This window comes from Papio anubis, chromosome 13 (assembly GCF_008728515.1).
Source record: "Papio anubis isolate 15944 chromosome 13, Panubis1.0, whole genome shotgun sequence".
Lineage (NCBI taxonomy): Eukaryota > Metazoa > Chordata > Mammalia > Primates > Cercopithecidae > Papio > Papio anubis.
This window is the reverse complement of record NC_044988.1, coordinates 99,737,096-99,762,565: the sequence shown is the minus strand read 5'-3', so window position 1 is coordinate 99,762,565 and position 25,470 is coordinate 99,737,096. Positions and strand designations below refer to the sequence as shown.

At 49.4% G+C, this 25,470-nt stretch overlaps 1 protein-coding gene and 1 pseudogene across 4 annotated transcripts in view; both read right to left on the bottom strand.

Annotated features, from left to right (window-relative positions):
• Window positions 1-8,448: 8,448 nt before the first annotated feature.
• On the bottom strand, window positions 8,449-11,602 carry LOC103878090 (annotated as a pseudogene). The gene has a single exon (XR_638077.4). The product of XR_638077.4 is annotated as an uncharacterized LOC103878090 (transcript).
• Window positions 8,449-25,470, bottom strand: part of GPR107 (G protein-coupled receptor 107) — an 84,276-nt gene continuing 67,254 nt past the window's right edge. For all 3 annotated transcript variants that reach the window (XM_003911188.5, XM_021927130.2, XM_031654637.1), the window contains 4 exons: window positions 23,381-23,430; window positions 20,964-21,047; window positions 19,777-19,898; window positions 8,449-13,560 (listed from right to left, as the gene is read on the bottom strand). In XM_003911188.5, coding sequence (XP_003911237.1) covers window positions 13,464-13,560; window positions 19,777-19,898; window positions 20,964-21,047; window positions 23,381-23,430 — 353 coding nt within the window. In that variant the 3' untranslated portion in view covers window positions 8,449-13,463. The remainder of the gene's footprint in view (window positions 13,561-19,776; window positions 19,899-20,963; window positions 21,048-23,380; window positions 23,431-25,470) is intronic.

Below are 25,470 nucleotides of genomic sequence, written 5' to 3'. Positions count from 1 at the left end.
GCTGATCAAGGCCGTGAGATCGAGACCATCCTGGCTAACACGGTGACACCCCCTCGGCTCTCTACTAAAAAAAAATACAAAAAAAAAAAAAAAAAACTAGCCGGGCGAGGTGGCGGCACTGGTAGTCCCAGCTACTCCAGAGGCTGAGGCAGGAGAATGGGCATGAACTCCGGGAGGCGGAGCTTGCAGTGAGCCGAGACCGGCCTGCACTCAGCCTTGGGAGATAGATGGTGACCTCGCCTCAAAAAAAAAAAAAAAAAGAAAAAAAAGAAAAACATTTTACCCTTTGTCTCTAGGGGTAGAATTATTGGGTCATGGTAGCTCTACACTTACTCTCTTGAGGAACTGTCAAGCTTTTCCAGGGCAGGTGCCCCCTTTTCCATTCCCACCAGCGGTGTATGTGGGTGCCAGTTTCTCCATGTCCTCACCAACACTTGTCATCATCTGTCTTTCTGATTACAGTCACCCTGGTGGGTGTGAAGTGAATCTCACTGTGATTTTCATTTACACTCCCTGGATGGCTAATGATGCTGAGCATCTGTTCGCATGCTGGCTGGCTGTGTACCTTCTTTGGAGAAATGGAAAAAGGACAGTTTTTTCAAACAGTGGTTTCTGGGAAAACTGGGTATCTGCATGCACAAGAATGAAGTTGGACCTTTGTCTTACACTATACACAAAAATAAAATAGATCAAAGCTCTAATAGAAAAGCTAAAAATATAAAACTCTTAGAAGAAAACATAGAGGAAATCTTCGTGATATTGGATTTGCCAGTTATTTCTTGGATATCGTTGGATGCTGAAAGCATAGGCAACAAATAAACTGGACTTCATCAAAATTAAAAATGTTTGTGCATCAAAGGACGCTCTAAAAAATGTGACAAGACACCCACGGAATGAAAGAAATTATTTGTAAACCATATATTTGAAAATGGATTAATATTCAGAAGATATAAAGAATTTCTGGGAGGCTGAGGTGAAAGGATCATTTAAGTCCAGGAGTTCCAGACCAGCCTGGTCAATATAGTGAGACCCTATCTCTGCACAAAATAAAATGATTAGCCAGGCATGGTGGTGCATGCCTGTAATCCCAGCTACTAGGGAGGCTGAGGTGGGAGGATTGCTTGAGCCCAGGAGGTCGAGGCTGCCGTGAGCCTTGACTATGCCACCGACTCCAACCTGGGTGACAGAGGGAGACCTTGTCTCAAAAAAACAAAAAACAGAAATAAGCAAAGAGCAACCTTGAGGACATTACGCTAAGAGAAATAAGTCAGTCACAAAAAGGTAAATACTATATGATTCCAGATATATGAAATCTCTGGAGTAGTCAGATTCACAAAGACAACAGAATGGTGGTTGGCAAGGGGTGGAGGTAAGGAGCTGGAAGAAACAGAGAGTTGTGGAATAGGTATAGAGTATCCATTTTTGCAAGATGAAGAATTCTGGAGATCGGTGAATGTACTTAACATGACTGGACTATACATGTGAAAGACGGTAAATTTTGGCCAGGCGCAGTGGCTCATACCTGTAAATGTCAGCACTCTGGGAGGCTGAGGCGGGTGGATCACCTGAGGTCAGGAGTTCGAGACCAGCCTGGCCAACATGGTGAAACCCCGTCTTTACTAAAAATACAAAAATTAGCCAGGCATGGTGGCGCATGCCTGTAGTCCCAGCTACTTGGGAGGCTGAGGCAGGAGAATCACTTGAACCAGGGAGTCAGAGGTTGCAGTGAGCCAAGACTGTGCCACTGCACTCCAGCCTGGCGACAGAGCAAGACTCCATCTCAAAAAAACAAAAACATTTGAGGCCAGGAGTTTGAGACCAGTCCAGGGTAGTCTCAACAAAAACAACAACAAAAAACAAAACAAACAAAAAAACTAGCTGTGTGTGGTGGCACGAGCCTGTAGTCCTGGCTACTCAGGAAACAGGAGGATGGCTTGAGCCCAGGAGTTTGAGGCCGCAATGAGCTATGCTCATGCCTGTAAATAGCCACTGCAGTCCAGCCTGGGCAACTCTTTCATACTCTCAGTTATGTTTTATTGATCTACATAGCTATACTTCTGCCAGTACTACACTCTCTTGATTACTGTAGCTTTGCAGTAAATTTTAACACTGAGAAGTGGCCAGGCGTGGCGGCTCATACCAGTAATCCCAGCACTTTGGGAGGGCAGATAACCTGAGGTCAGGAGTTCGAGACCAGCCTAGCCAACATGGTGAAACCCCGTCTCTACTAAAAATACAAAAATTAGCCAGGCATGGTGGCACATGCCTGTAATCCCAGCTACTTGGGAGGCTGAGGCAGGAGAATCACTTGAACCTAGGAGGCAGAGGTTGCAGTGAGCCAAGATTGCGCCACTGCACTCCAGCCTGAGCAACAGAGCAAGACTCTGTCTCAAAACAAACAAACAAAAAAACTCACTGAGAAATGAGTTCATTAACTCTATCCCTTTTTTCCCAACATTGTTTTTGCTATTCTTGATTCCTTGTATTTGCATATGAGCTTCAGCTTGTGAATTTGTGCAAAGAAGCCATCTGAGATTTTGATAGAAATGACATTGAATTTGTACATCAGTTTGGGGAGTATTGTCATCTTAACAATATTGTCTTTTTTTTTTTTTTTTGGAGACAGAGTCTTGCTCTGTCGCCCAGGCTGGAGTGCAGTGGCCGGATCTCAGCTCACTGCAAGCTCCACCTCCCGGGTTCACGCCATTCTCCTGCCTCAGCCTCCCAAGTAGCTGGGACTACAGACGCCCGCCACATCGCCCGGCTAGTTTTTTGTATTTTTTAGTAGAGACGGGGTTTCACCGTGTTAGCCAGGATGGTCTCGATCTCCTGACCTCGTGATCCGCCCGTCTCGGCCTCCCAAAGTGCTGGGATTACAGGCTTGAGCCACCGCACCCGGCAACAATATTGTCTTTTAATCCACAAATATGGGATGTCTTTCCATTTATTTAGGTTTTAATTTCTTTCAACACTTTATAGTTTTCAGAGTATAAGTTTTGTAGCTGTTACATTTATTACTAAGTATTTCATTTTTGTCGATGCTATTGTAAATGAAGTTCTTTCCTTAATTTTATTTTTGAACTGTTTATTGTGTATAGAAACATAATTTTTTTTTTATCTTGATCTTGTACCCTCCTGGCTCACTTCTGTAATCTCCATACTTAACACAGAGGGCAAGCACTTTCGAAGAGTCACCCTGGCTAACGCATGGCAAACAGGCTGGAAGCAGGGCAAGATTAGAGGCCTGGCTGCCAGCTGGCGGGTGGCTGGTGCTGTCATCTAGATGAGGGTGGCTGCCTGGGCAGTAGCAGTGGGGACAGAAGCAGGTGGACTTTAACCACAGGACGAGGCGGCGGTGGGGAGAGGGAAGCATCCAGGATAAGGGCGAGGTGGTTTCTGTTTTTTTTTCTTTCTTTTTTTTTTTTTTTTGAGACGGAGTCTCGCTCTGTCGCCCGGGCTGGAGTGCAGTGGCCGGATCTCAACTCACTGCAAGCTCCGCCTCCCGGGTTTACGCCATTCTCCTGCCTCAGCCTCTTGAGTAGCTGGGACCACAGGCGCCCGCCACCTCGCCCGGCTAGTTTTTTTATTTTTTAGTAGAGACGGGGTTTCACCGGGTTAGCCAGGATGGTCTCGATCTCCCGACCTCGTGATCCGCCCGTCTCGGCCTCCCAAAGTGCTGGGATTACAGGCTTGAGCCACCGCGCCCGGCCTGTTTTTTTTGTTTTTTTTAACCAGGATCAGGGAGGGGCGTGGTCATTCCATTTTGAAAGTATAGGCCAGGTGCAGTGGCTCACGCCTGTAATCCCAGCACTTTGGGAGGCCAAGGTGGGCAGATCATGAGGTCAGGAGATCGAGATCATCCTGGCTAACACGGTGAAACCCCGTCTGTACGAAAAATACAAAGAATTAGCCGGGCGTGGTGGCGGGCGCAGAATGAGGCAGCAGAATGAGCCATGAGGATCTCAGGACAGGGTTAGGCTGAAATAAACTCCTGGGTGTCAGGAAGCCAGAGAGTGGGAGAGACTGGGCAGGGCCAGAGCTGGGACAGAGCCCAGGACCCGGCACTAAAGGGTGGACACGAGCTGACCATGGCCACGCAGCTGGAGAGCCTGGAAAACCACAGGAAGTTGAATTTGGTCGATGGAGCGTATGACGGGTGGTGGCAGGCATCTCAACAGGGGAAGACTGTCCCACTGTGTTAAAAGCTGCTAAAGTCAAGGAAGACAATAGCCAAGCCCCCAGAGGTTGTGAGTCACTCTAGCCAGACTGTGGCAGGGTTGAAACCAGCCCGCAGTGCGCCGGGGTGTCTGGAAGGTGAAGCAGTGGACCCCAGACAGCTCTGAAGGGGGACGGGGGCCTGCAGCTGTTTTTTTTTGTTGTTGTTGTTGTTAGCTGCTTTTTGTTAAAGGAAAAACTTGAACAAGCTTGATTGCTTGATAGAAGGGGCCAGGTGACATGGAAAGGGGGAAGATGCAGAGTGAGGGGACCGACGGACAGCGAGATGGCTGCAAAGGTAGAAGGAAGCAGCGAGCGGGAAGGGAGGAGACGCGGTGCCGCCGCTCAGCTGTGCCCCATGGCTTCGCCCCGTGGCTTGCTCCCCTCCCCAGGACTGTTCTCCCGTATGGAACAGCCAGACTTACTCCTCATTTCATCTGCAGCCCTGCCCCTACCAGCATGTGCTGAATGATGTTCAGCCTCAGGCGGCGGGGGCCAACTGGAACCAGGGCTCTGAGTGACAAGAGACGCAGTTATGTCTAAGGACATACACTAGAATGGCTGATGCAGGGCGCAAGCTCGATTCCTGCGGATGTGTGTTAATGAGCAGCTTCCTCATTTCTGCAGAGGTCAGCGTTCCTTTGGCAAACTGGGAAGGAGCAGTTTAAGGTGCAGCTCCCAAGTGGGTCACACCGACCCCCCAACATCCAGTTCCCAACTGCTGAGCGTGCTTCTCTTCGTGGGGGTGGGCAGGCCAGTGCCAAGGGGCTCAGGACGGATTCTCAGAAACGCCCCACCATGCAGGTGGCTTACAGGAGGGCAAAGCCGATGCCAGCCTCTAGGAAGGAAGTCTGCGCTGTCTTTCCTCAGGGTGAGTACTTACCCAGCCTCCTTGCAACTTAGCCTGAGGGAGTCTACAGCTACCGATCTGCCCACCTGACAGATTCCTGGTGAAGGACAGGCCACCCAAGGGCAGCTGTGATAAGGAGCCCGGGTAGGGGCAGGGAGGATCTACCCAGGGTCCTGGGGCCCGGGAGCAGTAGGCTATTCTCAGAAACACATGTTGGGGCCAATATCTGCTCCAGACTTAGCCTGCACTGCCTGTTTTATCAGAACAACCAGAAAGCCCCCGGCCTCGCGATGATCAGGACCCAGTACCAGACTAGAGTTGTTGACTGTTACGTTTTTCCAGCAGTGGCAGCTGCCAATCAGAATGGACCAGCCGGAGATGACCAATGACATGACAAGACCCCTGCACAATGGGAAGAAATGAGATGCTGCAGCCAACAAGGGCGGCCAACCTGGGAGGCATCCGGCTCCCCTGACAATACCCGCCAATCACCAAGCTGGCTTCCAGACTTCCTGGGACAGAACTGTTCCTCCCAGGACGCGGGTGGAGGTTCAAGTCCAGTCAGTATTTACCAAGCAACTGCGATGCCCAGGCCTGTTCCAGTGCTGCAGACAGTAAGTGCTTGTGGGTGCTTATATTCAGAGTAAGTCAATACACCAGCTTGGTACGACCTGTGTCTTTGAGGCCAGCAGGGCAGGTTGGTCTCCTCGGCCTCACACTGGAGCTCCTGGCTAGCTGGTGTCTGTGCAGTCAGGGTCCTAGTGATGGGAAGCTCAGCAAACAGAGGAAGCAGAGGGGATGTTCTGAAATGACCTTGAAACGACCTATCGCCCTCTTGAGGTGGTCTTGCTGGATGAAGTCCAGCCTGCCACAGGCACTGAAGGGCTCTCATTTGCTAAGCCCTTGCTTTGTGCCAGGTGGCTCTTCCTCTGCTGACACTGATCAAAGGAGGGTGCAAGGCACAACTACTGAAGCTGGGGTCAGATTTGCGGGCGTGGGCTTTCCTAACGCCAAACCCACGGGCGCCGAGGCTTCTCAAGCCCCTCCTCAGTCAGCCCCTGAATTTCTCACTGGCAAAGCTCCACGCTAGTGGTAGGGGAAGAAGGAGCCAGAGAGACCTGAACAGCAAGGGGGCTCCACGTTGGATGGTTCAGGGGAGCAGCAGGACAGCTAGGCCCCTGCTAGCACCTGCCTGCCGTCTCTTACCTGGTCCCCACTGCAGTGCCCCCTGGCAGGACAGAGTCGCTGACTTCTGTCCCACAAGAGCTGTGTGCAAGGTGGGCCCTTGTCCGTGTCGCCAGCTGGAGACTGACCCAAGGCTCGGGAAGAAAACTGGGTTGGATCTGTTCTCAGTGTGGTCCAGATCTGCCATGTTGGCACCAGCTGGGAGTGTGTTAGCAATGCTGAGTCTCGGGCGCCCCAGGAACCCTATCGGGGATTCAGGTGCTCGCTAAGTTTGAGGACCACTAGATTAGATGATCAGCAAGGTCCTTCCCGAGTCTTTCTCAGCTGTCCCCTTCCCGAGTTGCCTTGGCGTCTCTCATCCTGGTTCTGAATCCTGGGCTTTCCACTCTCAGGATACCCCATGCCTCCTGCTGGTGCTTGGCGGAAACAGCTGTGGGTGGGGCATGGCCACTAACTGGGAAACCTTGGCCACGGACAGGGATTCTCTCTCCTCTTCATTCTGAAGTTCTATGATCTGGTGAACTGAGGTTCATGCTCAAATTTTTTTTTTTTTTTTTTTTTTGAGATGGAGTCTCACTGTCGCCCGGGCTGGAGTGCAGTGGTAGGATCTCGGTTCACTGCAACCTCCACCTCTGGGGTTCAAGCAATTCTCCTGCCTCAGCCTCCCGAGTAGCTGGGACCACAGGCACGCACCACCACGCCTGGCTAATTTTTGTAGTTTTTAGTACAGATAGGGTTTTGCCATATTGCTCAGGCTGGTCTTGAACTCTTGACCTCAGGTGATCGCCTGCCTCGGCCTCCCAAAGTGTTGGGATTACAGGCGTGAGCCACTGCACCTGGCCTATGCTCACATTTTTATGAGTACAACAGCAGTAACCAACACAGTCATTTCTCTGAGGCCTTCCCGTGCCAGGCACTGGGCCAAGTCCTTGACTTAATCCTTATTATCCCAACAAGGTTGGAGTCAGCAGGCCGGGGTTCTTGTCTCAGCTCCGACACTTAATAGCTGGGGGAAAAAGGGGAAGGATGTGGGTGGGCAGTGGCAGAACCTTCTTTAGGCCCATTTTTGCAGTTTTGAAGGCAGGGCTTTGGAGGGATGAATCACAAATCAGTATGCTGCGTGAAAGCAGCCAGACACGAAAAGAGGGCACCCGGCGCAGTTTCATTCACATGAAGTTCTAGACGAGGCAAATGAGACTATGGTGGGATCAGAGCCGGGGCTGTGGTAGTTTCAGAAAGGGGGCAGTCGGGACCGGGAAGGGGCAAAAGGGGCTGCATGGGGTGACGGGCATGTTCCATCTTGATTGTGGTGGAGGCCACAGGACTGTACATGCATCTGTCAAAACGCAACAAACTCTACATTTAAAAAGGATGGATTCTGGCCAGCTGCAGTGGCTCACGCCTGTAATCCCAGCACTTTGGGAGGCCAAGGCGGGCGGATCACCTCAGGTCAGGAGTTCGAGACCAGCCTCAACATGGAGAAACCCCGTCTCTACTAAAAATACAAAATTAACCAGACATGGTGGTGCATGCCTGTAATCCCAGCTACTCAGGAGGCTGAGGCAGGAGAATTGCTTGAACCTGGGAGGCGGAGGTTGCGGTGAGCTGAGATCACACCATTGCACTCTAGCCTGGGCAGCAAGAGCGAAACTCCGTCTAAACAAACAAACAAAAAAAAGGATTCTACTGTAGGTAAAATAGGCCTCAATTTAAAACATTCTTAGTAAAATATGGGCTTTGGAACTGAATGACTTCTAAAAATGCTTTGAGTCTAAAATCCTGGATTTCTCTGCTTCTAACTGGGGTAACCCAGAGTTATTGCTAACCGATGCAGGAGGAGGTGCGCTTGCGCCTGTCACAGTGCGCGCTCTGCGCCAGGCCTGTCATCTCCCCTCAAATGGCAGCAGTGCCCTGACACTGGTTCACAAGGCATCACCCGCCTCCAGCATAAGCAGGACATCAGTAACCTACAACCGGTTTTCAGGCATCTGGGTCTTCATCGCGCTGCCACAGATCTGCTAAGATGCCTGGAACTTCTCTAGTAGGTGTCACTATTGTCAGTAGGAACTGGTGGGAGGCAGTTAACTAATTTAATGAACAAAAATCACAAAAAAAAAAAAAAAAAAAAATTATGAGAGGAAGGTGGAGGAGAGAAAGCACCAGGAGCTGGCGACTCCCTGGATCTCACACACACACGGTTCTGCCAGATAATCTTTATTTTACACATTTTGCAACACGGCAAGAGAATTCACCCCGTACATCACCCTGATTGGATCCCCCACCCATTATACATTATATGTTTACATAAATACTCTTCAATGATTAGTGTTTAAAAAAAAAAAATACTGAAAACTCCTTCTGCATCCCAATCTCTAAGCAGGAAAGCAAATGCTATTTACAGACCTGCAAGCCCTCCCTCAAACGAAACTATTTCTGGATTAAATATGTCTGACTTCTTTTGAGGTCACATGACTAGGCAAATGCAATTTACGATCTGCAAAAGCTGTCTGAAGAGTCAAAGCCCCCGTGTGGACACAACTTCTGGACCCTGTTAACAGTTAATCTTATGTACTCCAAGGGCTGACCTTCTGGAGGCTCACTGCCTCATCTGGCTGCCCCCTCCAAAATCCAAAACCCTGCCTCAAAATAAGCTGCCCTCTGGGTGAGTTCGCTGTTCTGTTTCATTCTGACCGTTCTGACTCTGCCCAGAACGCCGTCCCACCTGCAGACGCCCTGCTGCCAGAACCCCAACAGGTCCCTGAGGCAGCGAGGCCAAGCCATGCCCACTCACTCCCGCACCATCTCAGTGTGCTCCCTCACACGGGGCCTGAGATGCGCGGGGCCCATGGCCTGGCAGTGAGCCATCTAAAAGCATTATCTATTTTTCAAGCATAAACCACGCAGAGAGGCTCAGAGGCATCGCTGGGCTACAGAAGTGGCCTCTGGGGAATCTGGAGTATGTTCAGCCTGCCGACCAATAACTACCTTCCAGGTGGTGACAAGTATTAGCGTCCACTCAGGTAGATGCCTTTTAAAGACGCCCTGCCAGAAACACCCTAGGGAAAACTGGAGTGAAGAGCGGGTCTTTCAGAACATTTGGTGCGTTCTGGATGAATACCTTTTTGATATACCAAGAGGTATCAAGTCAAAGTCTAACTTCTGTAGCGGGGAAGTCATTAACTTGCTGAATCCTAAAGGGAAGAATCAAGCCGCAGGCCACAGGCACCCTGGACTTAGCTTACGGTGAGTCTTACAAGGCCAGGGGCGGGTCAGAGAAAAGCAGAGGGGTGAAGCGTGGAGTGTGGAAGCAGGGGTGCGGGAATGGGCTAGGATCTGTTTCCTTTGAAGTACAGCAGCTTGGCAGCATGAAGCATGAGTTGTTCCGCTGTTCTACTGGGTGTATGGAGCTGGGCCAACAACCTCAGCAGACTACCTAATGTTCTAAGAGCCTTCCTTGAAGAAAATGCTTCAGGACGGGGGAGGAGGCCAGAATGCATCTGCAACTCCAACAGGCATCGCTATGCTCTTCCTTGGTCTGTAAGGACTGGGTGCCTGGAGTAGACTGTTGTAAGTACCAAAACAAGACACCCATTTTAGTGTGGAGGAAGACCATCCTATATGACCCAAAGCAGTAATATATGGCACGAGTATGCACGCTCTTGAGAAAATTCTCCTTCACTTAGAAAAATGCATCTTTCACACAGCTGCTGGGAGAAAATGCTGCAATGCACCAAAGCCTTTAGCCCGTGCCCAGAATGAGCCTACGTCGGATCAATAGGCACGGGGAGAAAGAGGGCAGAGAAGGGAAGAAGAGGGAGGAGGAGGGATGGAAGAGAAGGAGGAAGTGGAGGAGGGAGGAGGAGGAGGGGGAGGAAGAGGGCAAGGGGGAGGGGGAAGGGCGAGGGCAGAGGAGGAGGGAAGAGGGAGGGAGGCTGTGGGACAAGAGACAGCAGAGACGGTGATGAGGTCATCATGCAGGAGGAAATCTCACCTACACGAAGTGGACTTACGGGGCCGTGTGCTGCCTTGGTAGGCTGGACATGTCAGGGGCGGGGAAACCCTGGATATTTCACTCTAAAGTGGTTTCTTTAAAGAAAACTCAACTGACTCAGGCCATGAGCATCTTTTACACTGAAGCAAGCATCTCCTCACAAGTGCTTCCTACAATTCACCAGAGTCATATTCAACATCATCAAATGCAGTGCTACTTACACTTTAAAGCACTGAGGGGCCAAGAAATGGGCTGCTAAGTCCTCAGCCACTGTTAGGAGCCAGGATTTAGAGATCAATGACTATTCCTATTGTCTAAGAAATAACTTTCTAGCAAAACATACACATTTTATTAAATTTCACAGCCAGCAGCACTTTCAGTCCACAACAGATTTCTCAAAGGAAACATGGCTATTTTGCATAGGCAGAAACAGTGAGGAGTACCAAGCGAAGCTGTAAATACCACCAATGGCTCTGCTATGTGCATCCGATATCTTCTGCCCGATCCCTGAAATACTGCAAGGGCTTAACCGTTCAAACGCCACATGACAACGAACCCAGTGGAGTGTGAAACTCAGGCTGCAGGAGGGTGGCTTGTCAGCTGGTGAAGCCACTTGGCTTTGGACGCCATTGGTCATCTTTACGCAAGAGCGGAGATGAACGGTGGGTTATAGCTATGACGTGAAGGAGAAAGAGAAGACACACTCACAGAACAGGATGGAGAGCTTCAATAATTTCTTAAAAGCTTGGAACCACCACCTGCTTTCTCAATCTTGGGCTGGGGTTTTAACTTTTCTTGATCATCAGTCTGACTTGAAGCCTTTTACCAGTTACAATACAGACATGGCCAGATGACCTCCTTGTTAGGAAGGCTGTGGCCATCTTTGTTTCTGAAACAGTCTTATCGCACCTGTCCACTGCTGCTCTGGAAGGGTCAGGACCAGCACTGCAGACACTTGGCCACGCCGTGAGTGAGCCCAGACATACGCGTGGAATCTGAACACTCAACACTGGCGTTCCCGTGCCAGTCTGACGGCTGCGGCTCTAGCGATTGTCCACACACATGCCTGCCTCTCTCTAGCTCCTTCCCTCCCTGGCTTCTGTGCTTGCAAAACCCAGCATGTGAAATGAGGACACCTCCACGGAGACCCTTCCGAGCAGGGAGGTTTCATCACACCTTTCGTTCTTGCCAAGGAGTCTGTCGCCTCATCCACAACATCTGCTTGCGGGAGAAACAGCAAATGTGTCCCTCTGAGGGAGGGACTAAGGAGGGCTTTGGTAGTCACAGATTGAGACACATTTCTGCAAAAACTGGTATTGTGTTTTCTGCACAGGAAAACAAAGTGTTAAAAATAGTCCCATCCTCCCCCCAACTCCCTTCTGTCACACAGTCCCGAGTGAATTTTAAAAAGGTCCAGGAGTGAATTCTTAGGGCGCATTCACCCTTCTCCTGAAGATGGGAAGACACACGGATGCTCGCCTAAAATATCTGCCGAGAGGTGAGCAGCTGTGGCCTGGGAAGGCGCTCGCTCTTCCTCCACACGAGCCAGAAGGCAGGTCGCACTTTCAGAGCACCGTACAGAACCCAGATGGCGAATCAAAGCGCAGAAAAAGAACACCCGCTTCCTCATTAGTCATTCAGGAAGATAAAATGGCACGGGACGGGGAAAACAACCATGTTCTGAATGGAGACTTTTTCGGGTTCCCAAACCTGGGCTAGTGAGTGTGATCCCACATCCTGTGGTTTCTGCCTGACCCTTCTAAGCTAGAGGTGAGAAAACAACTCCCAGAGACCACGACTATCACCCCCGGGAGGTCCCTGATCCCCTGCAGGGGTGGCTCTCTGACAAGCCCCAGGCAGGGGTGGGCTCCAGCTTTTGGAAGCAACCCCACCTAGCTGGCCCCCAAGCATTAAGAAGCTTTCCTCATGGGGCCATGGTTTGGTCTCCTTTTAAGTCCTCAGTCACAATGGACCTTCTGAGCTTGTCCCACTATTCAGATGATTTTCTGAGTTGCAATACTGCTCACTTTAGGTGGCTACCTGTGTTCACTGCCAAGCTCTGCAAGTGTGGAAGGGAACTTAATCACTGAGTTTCTGTGAAAGATTTCGCCATCCTAAAATCCCTGAGAGTGAAACTGTTGAATCGTGCTCACTTTCTTCACATACATACTCTTGGACGATGGGGACCAAGTCTGTTGAATTCATCTATTTAGAAATCCTACTAGCCTACAGGAAAAGCTTTTTAATGGGGATGATTTGCTTGGACTTAAGTATTTGCTTAAAGACTACCTATTCTGCCCCCAGCTGCTCCTTAAAGAAAACTCCTTTCCATTTCCCCCAAAATTCTGATCACACACCACAAAGCCACGAACATGAAGGGAAGCCAAGACGGTGCTGCTCTGGGCTGTCAGGGAGTGGATGTCCAGGGAACGCCACAGGCTAATGCTTTTTGAACTTAAAAATACATTTCTTTCCATCCATCAGGCAACATCTCAATCAGAAAACCACCTCCCACCACCTGGGCTGTGCCACAGGGCATGACCCTGACAGTGACATCACAGCCTTCTTTTCCTGTTGGAAAGAAGACCACTGGGCCGCAGGAGCTGCTGTCCTGGTCACTCTAAGCATCCGGGATAAGGGTCTGGGGCAATGCTGAGGGCAGGAATCCTGGAGCAGATGCTACATCCTCAACTGGGTTTTGACTTTGCTTTCCAAAGTCACCTGTTTTCATTCATTTTTGTCTCCTGAACAGGCAACGGCACTCTCCCCGCCCCTCTTCATTAGTCCGGGGTCCTCAGTAGACATTTCCTAAAGCCTCAGACAGATACCTCGCACCCTCCTTCCCCCTCCACCAGCCGTCCTTGCTACGCTGCCCCACACGTGGGGTCACAACTGCATACCCCTTAGAGCTCCCAAATGAAGAAGAAAAAAATAAACCTAAATAAAAAATGAATTCTTCCTTTCCTCTTCCTCTCCTCCTCTCTGTGCCCGCCCTCCCATTCCCGCCTGAAGGAGGATCCAGCTGCCTCGAACCAGCCACAGATCGTTTCCATAAAAGAGAGTACAAAGTCAGGTTTCCGCGGCACTGTGCTCCAGCCATGTGCCCTGGTGTCACTGTCGGAGGTGCCAATAGTTCACTGGAGGAGCTGCTCCCGCTCTCCAATAGGACTATGAATAAGTTAACAGTTTCCTTGGACAGTGCCATCCTCAGGGTCGGCTCTGTCACACGGCGCCTTCCCACTCGCCCTGGGGCTCCACGGAGCCGTTGGTCACCTTCTTGACTTTCTTCATACTTTCCATCACCCCAGATGTTGTCACACTGAACAAGGAAAGAAGAAACAATTAGGAACATCTCACAGTCTCTTAGTAAAAGGCCATCTCTGCCACAGCACGGTGGTTAGGACTGATGATAGGCGTTGGTTTTCGAAACAGGCGAATCTAAGTTTGATTCCTGGCCCATTCCTTACTAGCTGTGTAACCTTGGCCAAGTCACTTGACCTCTCTGTGCTTAATTCTCACTTTCCAGAACTGGCATGAGGAAAAATGAGATTCTCCAGAGTGCCTAATCAATAAACACCAGCTATCATTATTACAATCGTCATGAATCTTTTTGTCACAGCTTGCGGAATTTTTGTGGTGCATAGATAGGTGACAGTGACGGTTATGAGACTGAAATCTGAATCGTAATGGACATTCAGAAAAGAAAGCTAATTAGCCAACCAGACATTTTTAATAACCAGTCACAATGAATCATTTCTGAGCCAGGGGACAGAACACAGGTTTAGGGGAACCTTCCAGGATCAAAGATTCTTTGGCCGCTACGGACAGAGAACTGGCTGCTTTCTGCAGGCGGGGGCTGGGCCATGTGGCTGTGCCTCAGCGCGTGGCCTCTGCCTCCACTCTGTGAGCTCCCAGGGCTCTGTCTGTTGATGCCTGGTTCTGAGGAGGCCCCATGGAGCCATTTGTTGAATTCGAGAATTAAAAATGGAAGATCGCTGGTCTCATGGGGCATGAGGAGCTGAGCAAGGCAGTCCTTTCCATTAGACGGAATCACATGCACAGGCCCCACCATCTCGAGAGGATAATCTCTTGCCTCACAGAAGGTGAGCTGGTCTATGAGGGAAGTGGGCAGCTCTGTGAGTAGCGGGAGAACTAGGCAGAGATACTGGGTGTCAAAAGCCACTTGGCCCAGCATCTTCCCTGCACACTACGAAACAATGAGGATTTATGCTCCCCCACTGTGGACCAAAAGAAATTTCCTCATCAGTAAAATAAATTCAATCAATCAACTCAACAGACTCTTTCCAAGGACCCATCCCATCCCTCTGCCAACTACCTAACCCCTTCCCCTACAAATGGTGACACAGTGGCCGTATATGTGACCCATCTAGAGTGCATGCAGCTGGAGCTCATGGTAAGTAAATGGTTGTATGGGGCAAGGGAAGAAAACTTCCCTTCCCCTCTTCTTTGTCTCTTCATTCTTTGCCATCATGGTGCTACCATGCCCAGGCTCAAAGAATCACCCCCAGCCGGGACCTTTCTCAAATAAGTCCTTTAGACTCACAGGTTATTTGTACTTATGGCAAAGTTGGGACAAAGTGTATGGCCAGATCCCATAGATGCTATAAGTGAGTCTAAAAGCATCCCCTAAGACGAAAATGCCTCAGCTGAAGCCGCCCAGCGTCACTTCCTGCCAGCTGGCTTGTGTCTCAGGCCTGGCCTCTTTAGCAAGACACCTGCCCCAGGAGGGATCCATGTGCACAGGGCTGCTCCTGAAGGGACCTTCTTTAGACGGGGACACAGGAGGTAGGACCTCTGCATGAGCCAGAGAAGCCCCTGTCCCGAGCCACACAGCAGCCCCTGTGCCTCTCCACAGTGACTGAGACTACAAAGAAATGCGACCCCATGTCTTCCAGAAACATTCCAGTAATCACACAGCTGTCCTATGGTTACTGCATCTTGTTAAAAAACGACAAGGAGTTCAATGCACGTTGACTCTAAGAGGCAAAGCGCATTCACTGTGACCCGGGTATGGGCCTGACAGCAGACTTGGGAAAAACATTTTCTCCGTCTCTTTCTCTAAGAAAATACTCCTTTCCACATGGTGGGCCAAGAGAGAAAACAACTTTTACTCTTCAAGACAGGCCTCATGCTAGGTCATAGAGGAAAAAGAAATGGACTTATTGCTCTCAGCGGGCCCACAGCCCAGGAGAAGAGATGGTCTTCCAGAGCAACACTGCAAAGCCACTTCCAGCAGAGACGGGAGTGCTGGGAACCGGGTTCGGTGATGGCTCCGGCTGAGAAGAATCCCCTCTGCTGGGGAACTGGGGAAGCCAGGAAGCCTGTCATGAGACGTGGAGGAGCTGGGTGGGAGGAAGTCAGAGGAGTTTCCAAGAAGAAGAAATAGGCAAAAAGCATGAAGGAAAAACCCAGGACATTTCCTGGGGCAGTCAGAAAGTGCTAAGTACTCACAGGGTATATATATATTGATTTTATTTTTTGAGATGAAGTCTCGCTCTGTCACCCAGGCTGGAGTGCAGTGGCACCATCTCGACTCACTGCAACCTCCGTCTCCTGGGTTCAAGTGATTCTTGTGCCTCAACCTCCCAAGTAGCTGGGGTTACAGGTACATGCCACTATGCCCAGCTAATTTTTCTATTTTTGGTAGAGATGGGGTTTCACCATGTTGGCCAGGCTGGGCTCAAACTCCTGACCTCAGGTGATCCACCTGCCTCGGTCTCCCAAAGTGCTGGGATTACAGGCTTGAGCCACTGCACCCAGCCTACAGTATATATATTTAATACCTCCAGTCAGTCTGCGAAGGAGAGAGGCAGGGAGAGAGCCAGGGGCGGACACAGGACGGCAGGGCTGTCCAGGGCCAGTCTGCCTGGTCACCCAAGGATGGCCCTGATTCTTACTCCAGTGGTTCTCAGTTCTGCCTCCTGCTCAGGCTGCCCTAGGGAGTGAGAAAAGCACAAATCCTGAGCACAAGGAGGTGAGAATCAGTGTCTCCAGGGGTGTGGCCAGGAAACTGGCACTGCAAAAAACACTCTACAGGTGATTCTAGAGCCTGGGAGAACAGACAGGAAGGGCCGGGCACACATGTATTCCCAGGGCAGCTCATGCCTGCATTCCCAGCACGTTGGGCAGTGGAGACGGGAGGATCGCTTAAGCCCAGGAATTTGAGACCAGCCCGGGCAACATGGCAAAACCCTATCTCTACAAAAAAATACAAAAACATTAGCTGGGCATGGTGGCATTCATCTGTGGTCCCAGCTAAGGAGGCTGAGGTGAAAGGACTGCCTGAGCCCGGGGAGGTCAAGGCTGCAGTGAGCCGTGATAGTGCCACTGCACTCCAGCCTGGGTGACAGAGTGAGACCCTGTCTCCAGGGGAATAAAAGAATGGACAGGAAGGGGAGAGGATCGGGAGTGAAGAGGTCAGCCACCACAAAGCCCAGGCACAGAGAAAGAGGCAGGGTGGGGCTATGGGTGACAGGCACAAAATGAGGCCTACAGGACCACGGGCTGAGCAGGAGGGAGGTGTTTCAGCCATGGCTGTGGGAGACTGGGCAGATGTCCGTGTCACCAAGGCCTGTAGGGAACACTTGGGAGGGGCCAGCTTGGTGTGACGCAGTAAGAGTGCGGCTTCAAGTAAGAGTGCGCCTCCTGAGGCGACGCGGAGCAGGAGGACGGGGACCTGGCATTCAGGAGGGGCCGGGGGCAGTGAGGGGGTAGCAGAGGCAACCCTGGGCTTGGGTGAGTCCTGGGAGAAGAGGGAAAATGGGAGCAAGGGCGTGTGGGAGTGCGGGAGGTTGTCACAGGCAGGGCGGGTGACAGGGAGCTTCAGTGTGTGGCCAGGACTGGGAGTGGCAGAAGTGAACTCAAGGAGAGGAAGAAACCTGATGGCAGATGCCCAGGGTGGGGTGGGCGCTACATCCTGTTCTCCCAGCAAACCTCCGGGAGGCTGAAGGGACACCTGGGGCCCCCACGGCGTGAGGAAACCTGGCTAGCCCCCCGCAGACAGGGCACCCGCAACGCTCCTGGCAGCTCAGGCTCTGCAGCAGTGAGAAGAGAGAGCTGGGTCCGGTGAACACCCAAAAGCCTCACTGGCAGGGACACGCGGCGGTGGGGCTTCAGCAGCGTCACAGGCACCTCGCTAGGTGTCCTAATTTTGGTGCCAACACTTAAGGGGCCGAACAGCTGAAGGACCAACATCCGAGCAGCAATCTACGCCGCAGATAAGCGTTCTTTCCTTGACATCTAAACGGTAACCCCCCTTTCCTCACAAAGCCCCAAGTCTCTGTAGTTGCAACCAAAGTGCCGAATGGGACACAGGTTCCTTCTGCCACACCAGACTGCAATCGAATGTGGCTTGGGTCTAAGTGGTCCATGGATACATCCATTTCTTTCTTTTTTTTTTTTTTTTTTTTTTTTGAGATGGAGTTTCACTCTCATCGCCCAGGCTCTAGTGCAGTGGCGCGATCTCAGCTCACTGCAACTTCTGCCTTCTGATTTCAAGAGATTCTCCTGCCTCAGCCTCCCGAGTAGCTGGGATTACAGGCGCCTACCACCAAGCCCAGTTAATTTTTGTATTTTTAGTACAGATGGGGTTTCACCATGTTAGCCAGGGTGCACTCCTGACCTCGTGATCTACCTGCCTCGGCCTCCTAAAGTGCTGGGATTACAGGCCGAGCCACCACACCCAGCTGCTACATCCATTTCTATAACTAAAAAGTGTTTTCTGGACTGGAAATGCGGGGAGACCTCGTGGTGAGACAATTCTATTAATCTCCAGTTCCCATTTCCACGTTCGTTTTCTGCCCACATGAAAGAATGCAGGGAGTGGTAAAAGGTGAACAGCAGCCATGAATGAAGACAGCGCTCTGGAATGGGAACCCCAGGGAGAAAACCTCCTGGCCCAGGAACCCACACCGAACACTTCTTTCCACTCTCACTCCTCAAGATGACAGAAGTAGTTCAGATTATTAAGGATGCCCACAGCCTAGGAGGCAGCTACCAAGTCTGATAATTGAAACTGCACCCAATACTTTTTAACTTGCTGATTATTTACCGATAACTTCTTGTGCCAAAATTGGTAGGCCTAAAGAGAGACGGTCAAAGACACAGACGGGGAAACAGAGAGAAAGTCAGTGTTACTTTGGACGGTGCCCTCATTCCCAGGCCCAGAGAGAGAAGCTGCGTCAGGCCTGGTGGGGTAATGGCTGCACAGAGAGCAGCCGCGTGGGCCGCACTGTCAGACAGAAAACAAGTGCCAAAACAAAATTTTCAAAAAACTGTTGCCATGAAACAAAAATACCTTCATAATGCATCCAGATTCCAAGATGTAATGGCTGAGGGAAAGGATGTGGGAAGCGGGAAGCCCCCATTACCACTGTGGAGTACAGTGCAGTAAAGGAGACGATGCTGTGACCCAGCCACTCTCACCCAAAGACCCCGTGTTACGGGGCTGGACGAAGCTAAAGCCTCCCAGCAGGGGAATGATAAACACACCATGTTTTAGGTTATTTCCTGATGCTGCTGGTTACCAGCCTGACACATGTGTGCCTCTTCAACCAACAGACGCTTGCTCAGACCCTGCTACTACTAGGAAAGGCACAGCTGATGGTCCTCCTGCACTCCACTCCACTGTTTAGAAGGAGGAGTTTCTTCCTCTGCATGGGAGATGCTGTTTGGAGCCCACTGGCAGGACCTGCCTTCCTTTACTGTTGCCATGGAGCTGATCACAGAGAGCTGTCTCATGCTGCCTGACCCGCTGACAGCCAAGCAGAGCCTAGCATGGGCCGAGTCTCAGCCTCTGAACTGGGAAGAATTCAAAGACTGCCAGGGCTGGGGGCAGAACACTTAATACCAGTGAACCAAGAAGGGAAAACTCTGCCTTAGGCTAATCATCAAGCACAGCAATTGACCTGGCTTATCAAATTTCAGAGCTAACAAGCAAATATGCTTAATCACTATTCATTTTTCTAGACAATGATCGCCCTTTCCCAGAAAATAGGACCCTAGAGTCACTCACTCTGTGACTCAGAAAAGCCCCTATTAGTGCTCAGATATAGGTCAAAGTCATTGTGCTGTGAAAAGCCGCGTAGTTATCTGACGATAGAGGATGTCTGAGGATCATTAGCAGACTTAAGAGATGACTCAGAAGATTCCATTTTCAGACATAAGCACCCGATGGCTGGCCTGACAGAAAGTGGGCTCCTTGTTCTCCCTCGTGAACTGGCCATGGATATTCCTAAGTTCTTGCCACTGAGTTCTTGAAAGCAGGCTCCAATGATGCTTAGTGGAATGGCAAGTTCCATCTTCCCTGACAAGACCCAGCAAGGCTTGGCAGATACTGTACTTCAAACCAAATCAGACAGCCTGTCCCTTTCCAGTGTCCATTCCTTCTGCTAAAAATAGAGGAACCACCCCTGGAGCCACGAAATGCTGAGAGCAGCTGGCCCGATTCACACTGCGCTGCTTTGAGTTAGGCAAAGGGGTCAGGGCTAAGGAAGAGGGAAGAAAGATTTCTTACACAGACTCCATTTCCAAGTCATCTTCTTCCTGAGAGAGTTGTAGGTAGGGGTTATCCGAAGCCGGACGGAATTTATACCCCGTTAGAACAAAGAAGACCAGTGTGGCCGTTTCGTCCAGGAGCTGCAAGTTTAAAAACCACCCCAAAATAAAGAGATTAGCAAAACTGTTCTTCAGAAAGCAGCGCAACTCAACGAACTGACATATCCCCCACAACCCACCACTTGCTGGTTCTTCACTCAAATGCCACTTCCTGCTAGAGGGCATTTTCCTGAGACTTGCCGAGGCCTAAACGAGGAGCGTCCTGCCCAGGGATGACCTTTCAGAGGCCGCGCTCTGCTCTGCTTTAACCAGTCTTCGTGGGGAGCTTTTAAGAGCTCCTTACACACCCACTTCCTCCTACAGCGCCTACAGCACAAAGTGAGTTATTCAAGAAAAAAGTCATTTGGTGCCTACTCTAGTAGTTAAACTGGTTCTAGTTTATTGCAAAGATACTTTATTACCGAAATAATAAAATGGGCAAAGAAGAAGGGCAGTCTTGATTTCTAACTACTCTAAGCCCTGTAACTAAAGGAAAAGACCACATCTCATCTAAGTTCCAATTATTCAGGGCAAATCTTTCTCTGCCTGAGGCTTTTCTCTTCAGACTTTTAAGACTGAAAATTAAAATCAAGAATGCAATGATTTTCAGATTCCTCATGAATCCAGCAGCATTTCTGGACAAACAGATCATCTCAATTATAGAGATGGAAGGAGGCTGGGCGTGGTGGCTCACACCTGTAATCCCAGAACACTGGGAGGCCGAGGTGGGCGGATCACTTGAGATCAGAAGTTTGAGACCAGCCTGGCCAACATGGCGAAGCCCCATCTCTACTAAAAAAACAAAAATTAACCAGGCATGGTGGTTCATCCCTATAATCCCAGCTACTCGGGAGGCTGAGGCAGGAGAATTGCTTGAACCTGGGAGGTGGAGGTTGCAGTGAGCTGAGATCGCACCACGGCACTCCAGCCTGGGCAACAGAGACCCTGTCTCAAAAACTAAAAAAAAAAAATTTTAATTAAAAAAAAGAAGAGATGGAAGGTCTTCGTGGTCATTCCCAGACAAATTAGTAACAACTGTTAAGTTACACTTCAAGATTTTATCCTCAGGCATAAATTCTCTGGCATTCTGCCCTGTGAGCAGCATACCTGGTAGAGCCACTTCCACTGGAATGGAACAGCGAGTTTGAGGAGAAATGCAATGATCCTAGTGAAGTATATGTAACACACAATCTGTATGAGGAGGAAAGAAACAGGAAATCAAATCAACAGGAAAATCAGGACACCACTTTAACAATCTGCTTTCACAAATGAACTAGGAAACAGAAAACAGAATCACTCAAAGAAAAGTATGTGACACTTACAGTGTGAATTAATACATGCAGCGGAGAGACACGGCTACTCTGCTAGTTACACTTGAATGTCTTCACTCTCCAGGTGACCAAGATATTGCTAACAGCCACACCCACGGGGAGCACAGGACACTTCAGTAGGGCTATTCTTAACCCTTCCTCACCCTATCCACAGACAGAAGGCCTTGATTTCAGTCTCCACAGATTGTATTGCTTATTCTCAGGCTTTGAGGAATATTTACCAGTAGTGAGAGCAAAATAAAGCCACACAGGGAAATTACTGGCTTCTGTCCTCTTCTCTGGCAGATGCTGCAAGCATTCAAGGTCCACACTCACAGAAGTACAAATACTACCAAGTTCTCTAGCAAGACAGGATGCCTTTATTTCTCCCTGCAGTGACAAGGACTCAATGTGCTGGCCACCAGAGCATGGCCTGTGCACGGGGACTAAGCTCAGCTGGCCAAGGACCACTCATTATCACTGCACGCAACAAGAGAGGTTCTGTGATGACCAGTGCCTGTTTGGTGGATGATATAAAATCCATGGGAAAGAAAAAATAAAAGAAAGAAAGAAAAAAAAATCCACCCTAAGTGGAGTGTCTGCTCTTGCATCTCTCTCTACCACTGAAGTCTGATGTTTGCTTGAGCAAAGGAACTGTCCGAAGTGACAATGCCAAACTCACAGATGAAAGACTTAGCAATGTTCTTTCAAGACTCAGGAAGCAAACTAACTCTGGGAGGCATGTACCTTATACAGTCTAAGAAATTATGATCCTAACAATTCCTAACAAGCTCTGTCTTTTGGTGCTAGCTGATAGAACTTTTCATGTCCATCAGAGTCCTGTTTTTAGGTTTTAAAAAAACTGTCTTATTTTTTTGTTCTTAAGGAAAATTTATTACCACAACATGTAACTAGTTTTCTGCAGGGAAATCTGAAAGAAGAGAGAGGTAGATACTCCAATAATTTTTTTTTTGAGACAAAGTCTCGCTCTGTTGCCCAGGCTGGAGTGCAGTGGCACTCTATCTCATCTCACTGCAATCTCCGCCTCCCGGGTTCAAGCAATTCTCCTGCCTCAGCCTCCCAAGTAGCTGGGACTACAGGCATGCGCCAGCATGTCCAGCTAATTTTTTTTTTTTTTTGGTATTTTTAGTAGAGATGGAGTTTCACCATGTTGGACAGGCATGAGCCACCCCGCCCAGCTAATTTTGTTTTTATTTTTTATTTTTAGTAGAGACGGGGTTTCACCATGTTGGCTAGGATGGTCTCGATCTCCTGACCTTGTGATCCGCCCACCTCGGTCTCCCAAAGTGCTGGGATTATTCGGTCTCCCAAAGTGCTGGGATTATAGGCGTGAGCCATCGCACCCGGCTGATACTCCAGTAATTTTTTAAATGAATAAAACAAAAATGGCTGCAGAAGAACATGATAGTGCGATCCCAGTTTTCTAAATGAGTAAAAATAGTGGCCGGGATTGCACCACTGCACTCCAGCCTGGGCGACACAGTGAGACTCCATCTTAAAAATAAAATATAAAAAAAAATTTAAAAAATGTAACTCAGATATTTAATTTCCTATTTTAAAAGACACAACTAGATTTTATAAAATGAAAGCCAGGCGTGGTGGCGTGCACCTGCAGTCCCAGCTACTCAGGTGACTAAGGTGGGAGGATCTTTTTGAGCCCAGGAGTTGGAGTCCATCTTAAGGCAGCATAGAGAGACCCAGTCTTTAAAAAAAAAAAAAAAAAAATCAAAAAAGCAAGTCACACTGGCCAGGTGCAGTGACTCACGCTGTAATCCTCGCACTTTGGGAGACCGAGGCAGGTGGATCACCTGAGGTCAGGAGTTCGAGACTAGCCTGGCCAACTTGGTGAAACCCCGTCTCTACTAAAAATACAAAAATAAGCTGGGTGTAATGGCAGGTGCCCATAATCCCAGCTACTCGGGAAAGCTGAGGCAGGGAGAATTGCTTGAACCCGAGAAGTGGAGATTGCAGTGAGCCAAGATCTCTGCGCCACTGCACTCCAGCCTGGGTGACAGAGCTAGACTTCATCTCAAAAAAGAAAAAAATAAAAAGATAAGAAAAAAAAAAGCAAGCCACACTGTTCAGCTCTAGGTGGCACATCTTGTGCTTTCACCAATTCTTTGGAAGTTCATTTGCTCTACTCCTTGAATTGATTTTATTTATAGATTAAGGATTTTTTTTTTTTTTACTTACCAAGACGTAATAATGTCTGAAAAGTTTCAGCTTTGCTAAGTTAATAGCAGCTAGAGAGAAGAAAGAACAAAATGAAGAGCTTGTTAACTTCTCATTTTAAAAAGCAAGCCTCATTCAGACACCCTCTCAGTCAAGAGGCCACCTCTAATGCAGAGGAGGACCACTCAGAGGCACATCCATCTATCTGGAATCAAGTCTGCTGGGCAGGCTCTCCTCCAATCACCAGGAAAAAAATGTGGGAGCAGCACAGCCACAGGCGTGAGCTGGAGTTGGCTTGCACCAGCGATTCCCGCCCAAGGGTCAGCAGCTGTAACCTGGCTATGGTGGGAGTATACTGACATCACAGGAATTGGAAGATGTTACAAATCAGGAATTTTTTCCCCCCAGAGAGCCAGCATTAAACATTCCAGCTCTGCACAGAGCTGTGACCTCCACTGGGACTAGTCTCAGGTTGGTCCCAGAGAACCATCTGGGGGAGCTTCCCACTAGTTGAGGGTGTAAATTCAATTAACCCACAGGTGCATTTTGCAAATTTCACTGAAGTTATCATTAAGCTACTTGTAATAAGCCCTTTCAGTACCTTCCTGGCTGGATCCTACCTTCATGCATGCTCAAGGTCAGCTGAGCCAGGACAGCTACCTTCCTGACACTGCCTATGGCTCTGAAATATTGATGAGTAGAGGGAAGCCTGGCTCCCTCCCAGATCAGCAATCCTTTCATTCATCATAAACCTTCCTGCAGGAGGCAAATTAATTTTGCTTAATAGCATTCAATTACTGATTCAGTTTAAGAATGGGACCGTGGGTGGTGAAGGTTCAAATTTCCTCTTCTTCCTCCTTTGGGCTCATGATGAGTTGACGGGCAGGGAGGAGCAATCAGGCTTAGGATTCCAAAAGAAATTCCTGTAATCCTAAATTATCTTCAAGATGAGTATCAACTAACAGAATCTACAAGAACCTCCTCTGAGAAACCCAGTGCATTAATGAGGGACAGTCAGAAAGTCTCACAGTTGAGAAGATAGAACACCTGCCTCTGGGGCTGCAGTGGATTCACGCAGGCACGCACACAACACCCAAAGACGCAAAATCACAGCAGCTTTCTTATCTGTTATCTGGCAACCTCTCTGGCAGTCTTGTTATTTTGAAAAAATTAAATCTCAGCCAGGTGCGGTGGCTCATATCTGTTTGGAATCCAACACTTTGGGAAGCCAAGATGGGAGGATCCCTTGAGCCCAGGAGTTTGAGACCAGCCTGGATATAGAGGGTGAGACCCCTGTCTCTTTAAAAAAAAATTTAAAAATTAGCCAGGTATGCTGCCTACTTGGGGGGCTGAGGCAGGTGGACTGCTTGAGTCCAGGAGTTTGAGACCAACCTGGGCAACACAGTAGAACCCCGTTTCAAAAAAAAAAAAAAAAAAAAGGAAGGAAGGAAAGAAAAGAGAAATAGGCCGGGCGCACGCCTGTAATCCCAGCACTTTGGGAGGCTGAGGAGGGCAGATCATCTGAGGTCAGGAGTTCAAGACTAGCCTGGCCAACTTGGCAAAATCTCGTCTCTACTAAAAATACAAAAATTAGCCGGGTGGGTGCCTGTAATCCCAGCTACTTGGGAGGCTGAGGCAGGGGAACTGCTTGAACCCAGGAGGCAGAGGTTGCACTGAGCCAAGATCACGCCACTGCACTCTCCAGCGTGGGTGACAGAGCAAGACTCTGTCTCAAAAAAAAAAAAAAAAAAAAGACCAGGTATGGTGGCTCACGCCTGTAATCCCAGCACTTTGGGAGGCCAAGGCAGGTGGATCATGAGGCCAGGAGTTCAAGACCAGCCTGGCAAAGATGGTGAAACCCCATCTCAACTAAAACAAAACTTAGCCAGACATGGTGGCAGACGCCTGTAATCCCAGCTATTCGGGAGGCTGAGATGGAGAATTGCTTGAATCTGGGAGGTGGCAGTTGCAGTGAGCCAAGATCATGCTACTGCACTCCAGGCTGGGTGAATATAAGGAACCCAGTTCAAAAAACAACACAAAAAGTACATTTAAAAATTAAATCTCTCTGGTTCTCATCATTTCTTTTTTTCTTTCTTTTTTTTTTTGAG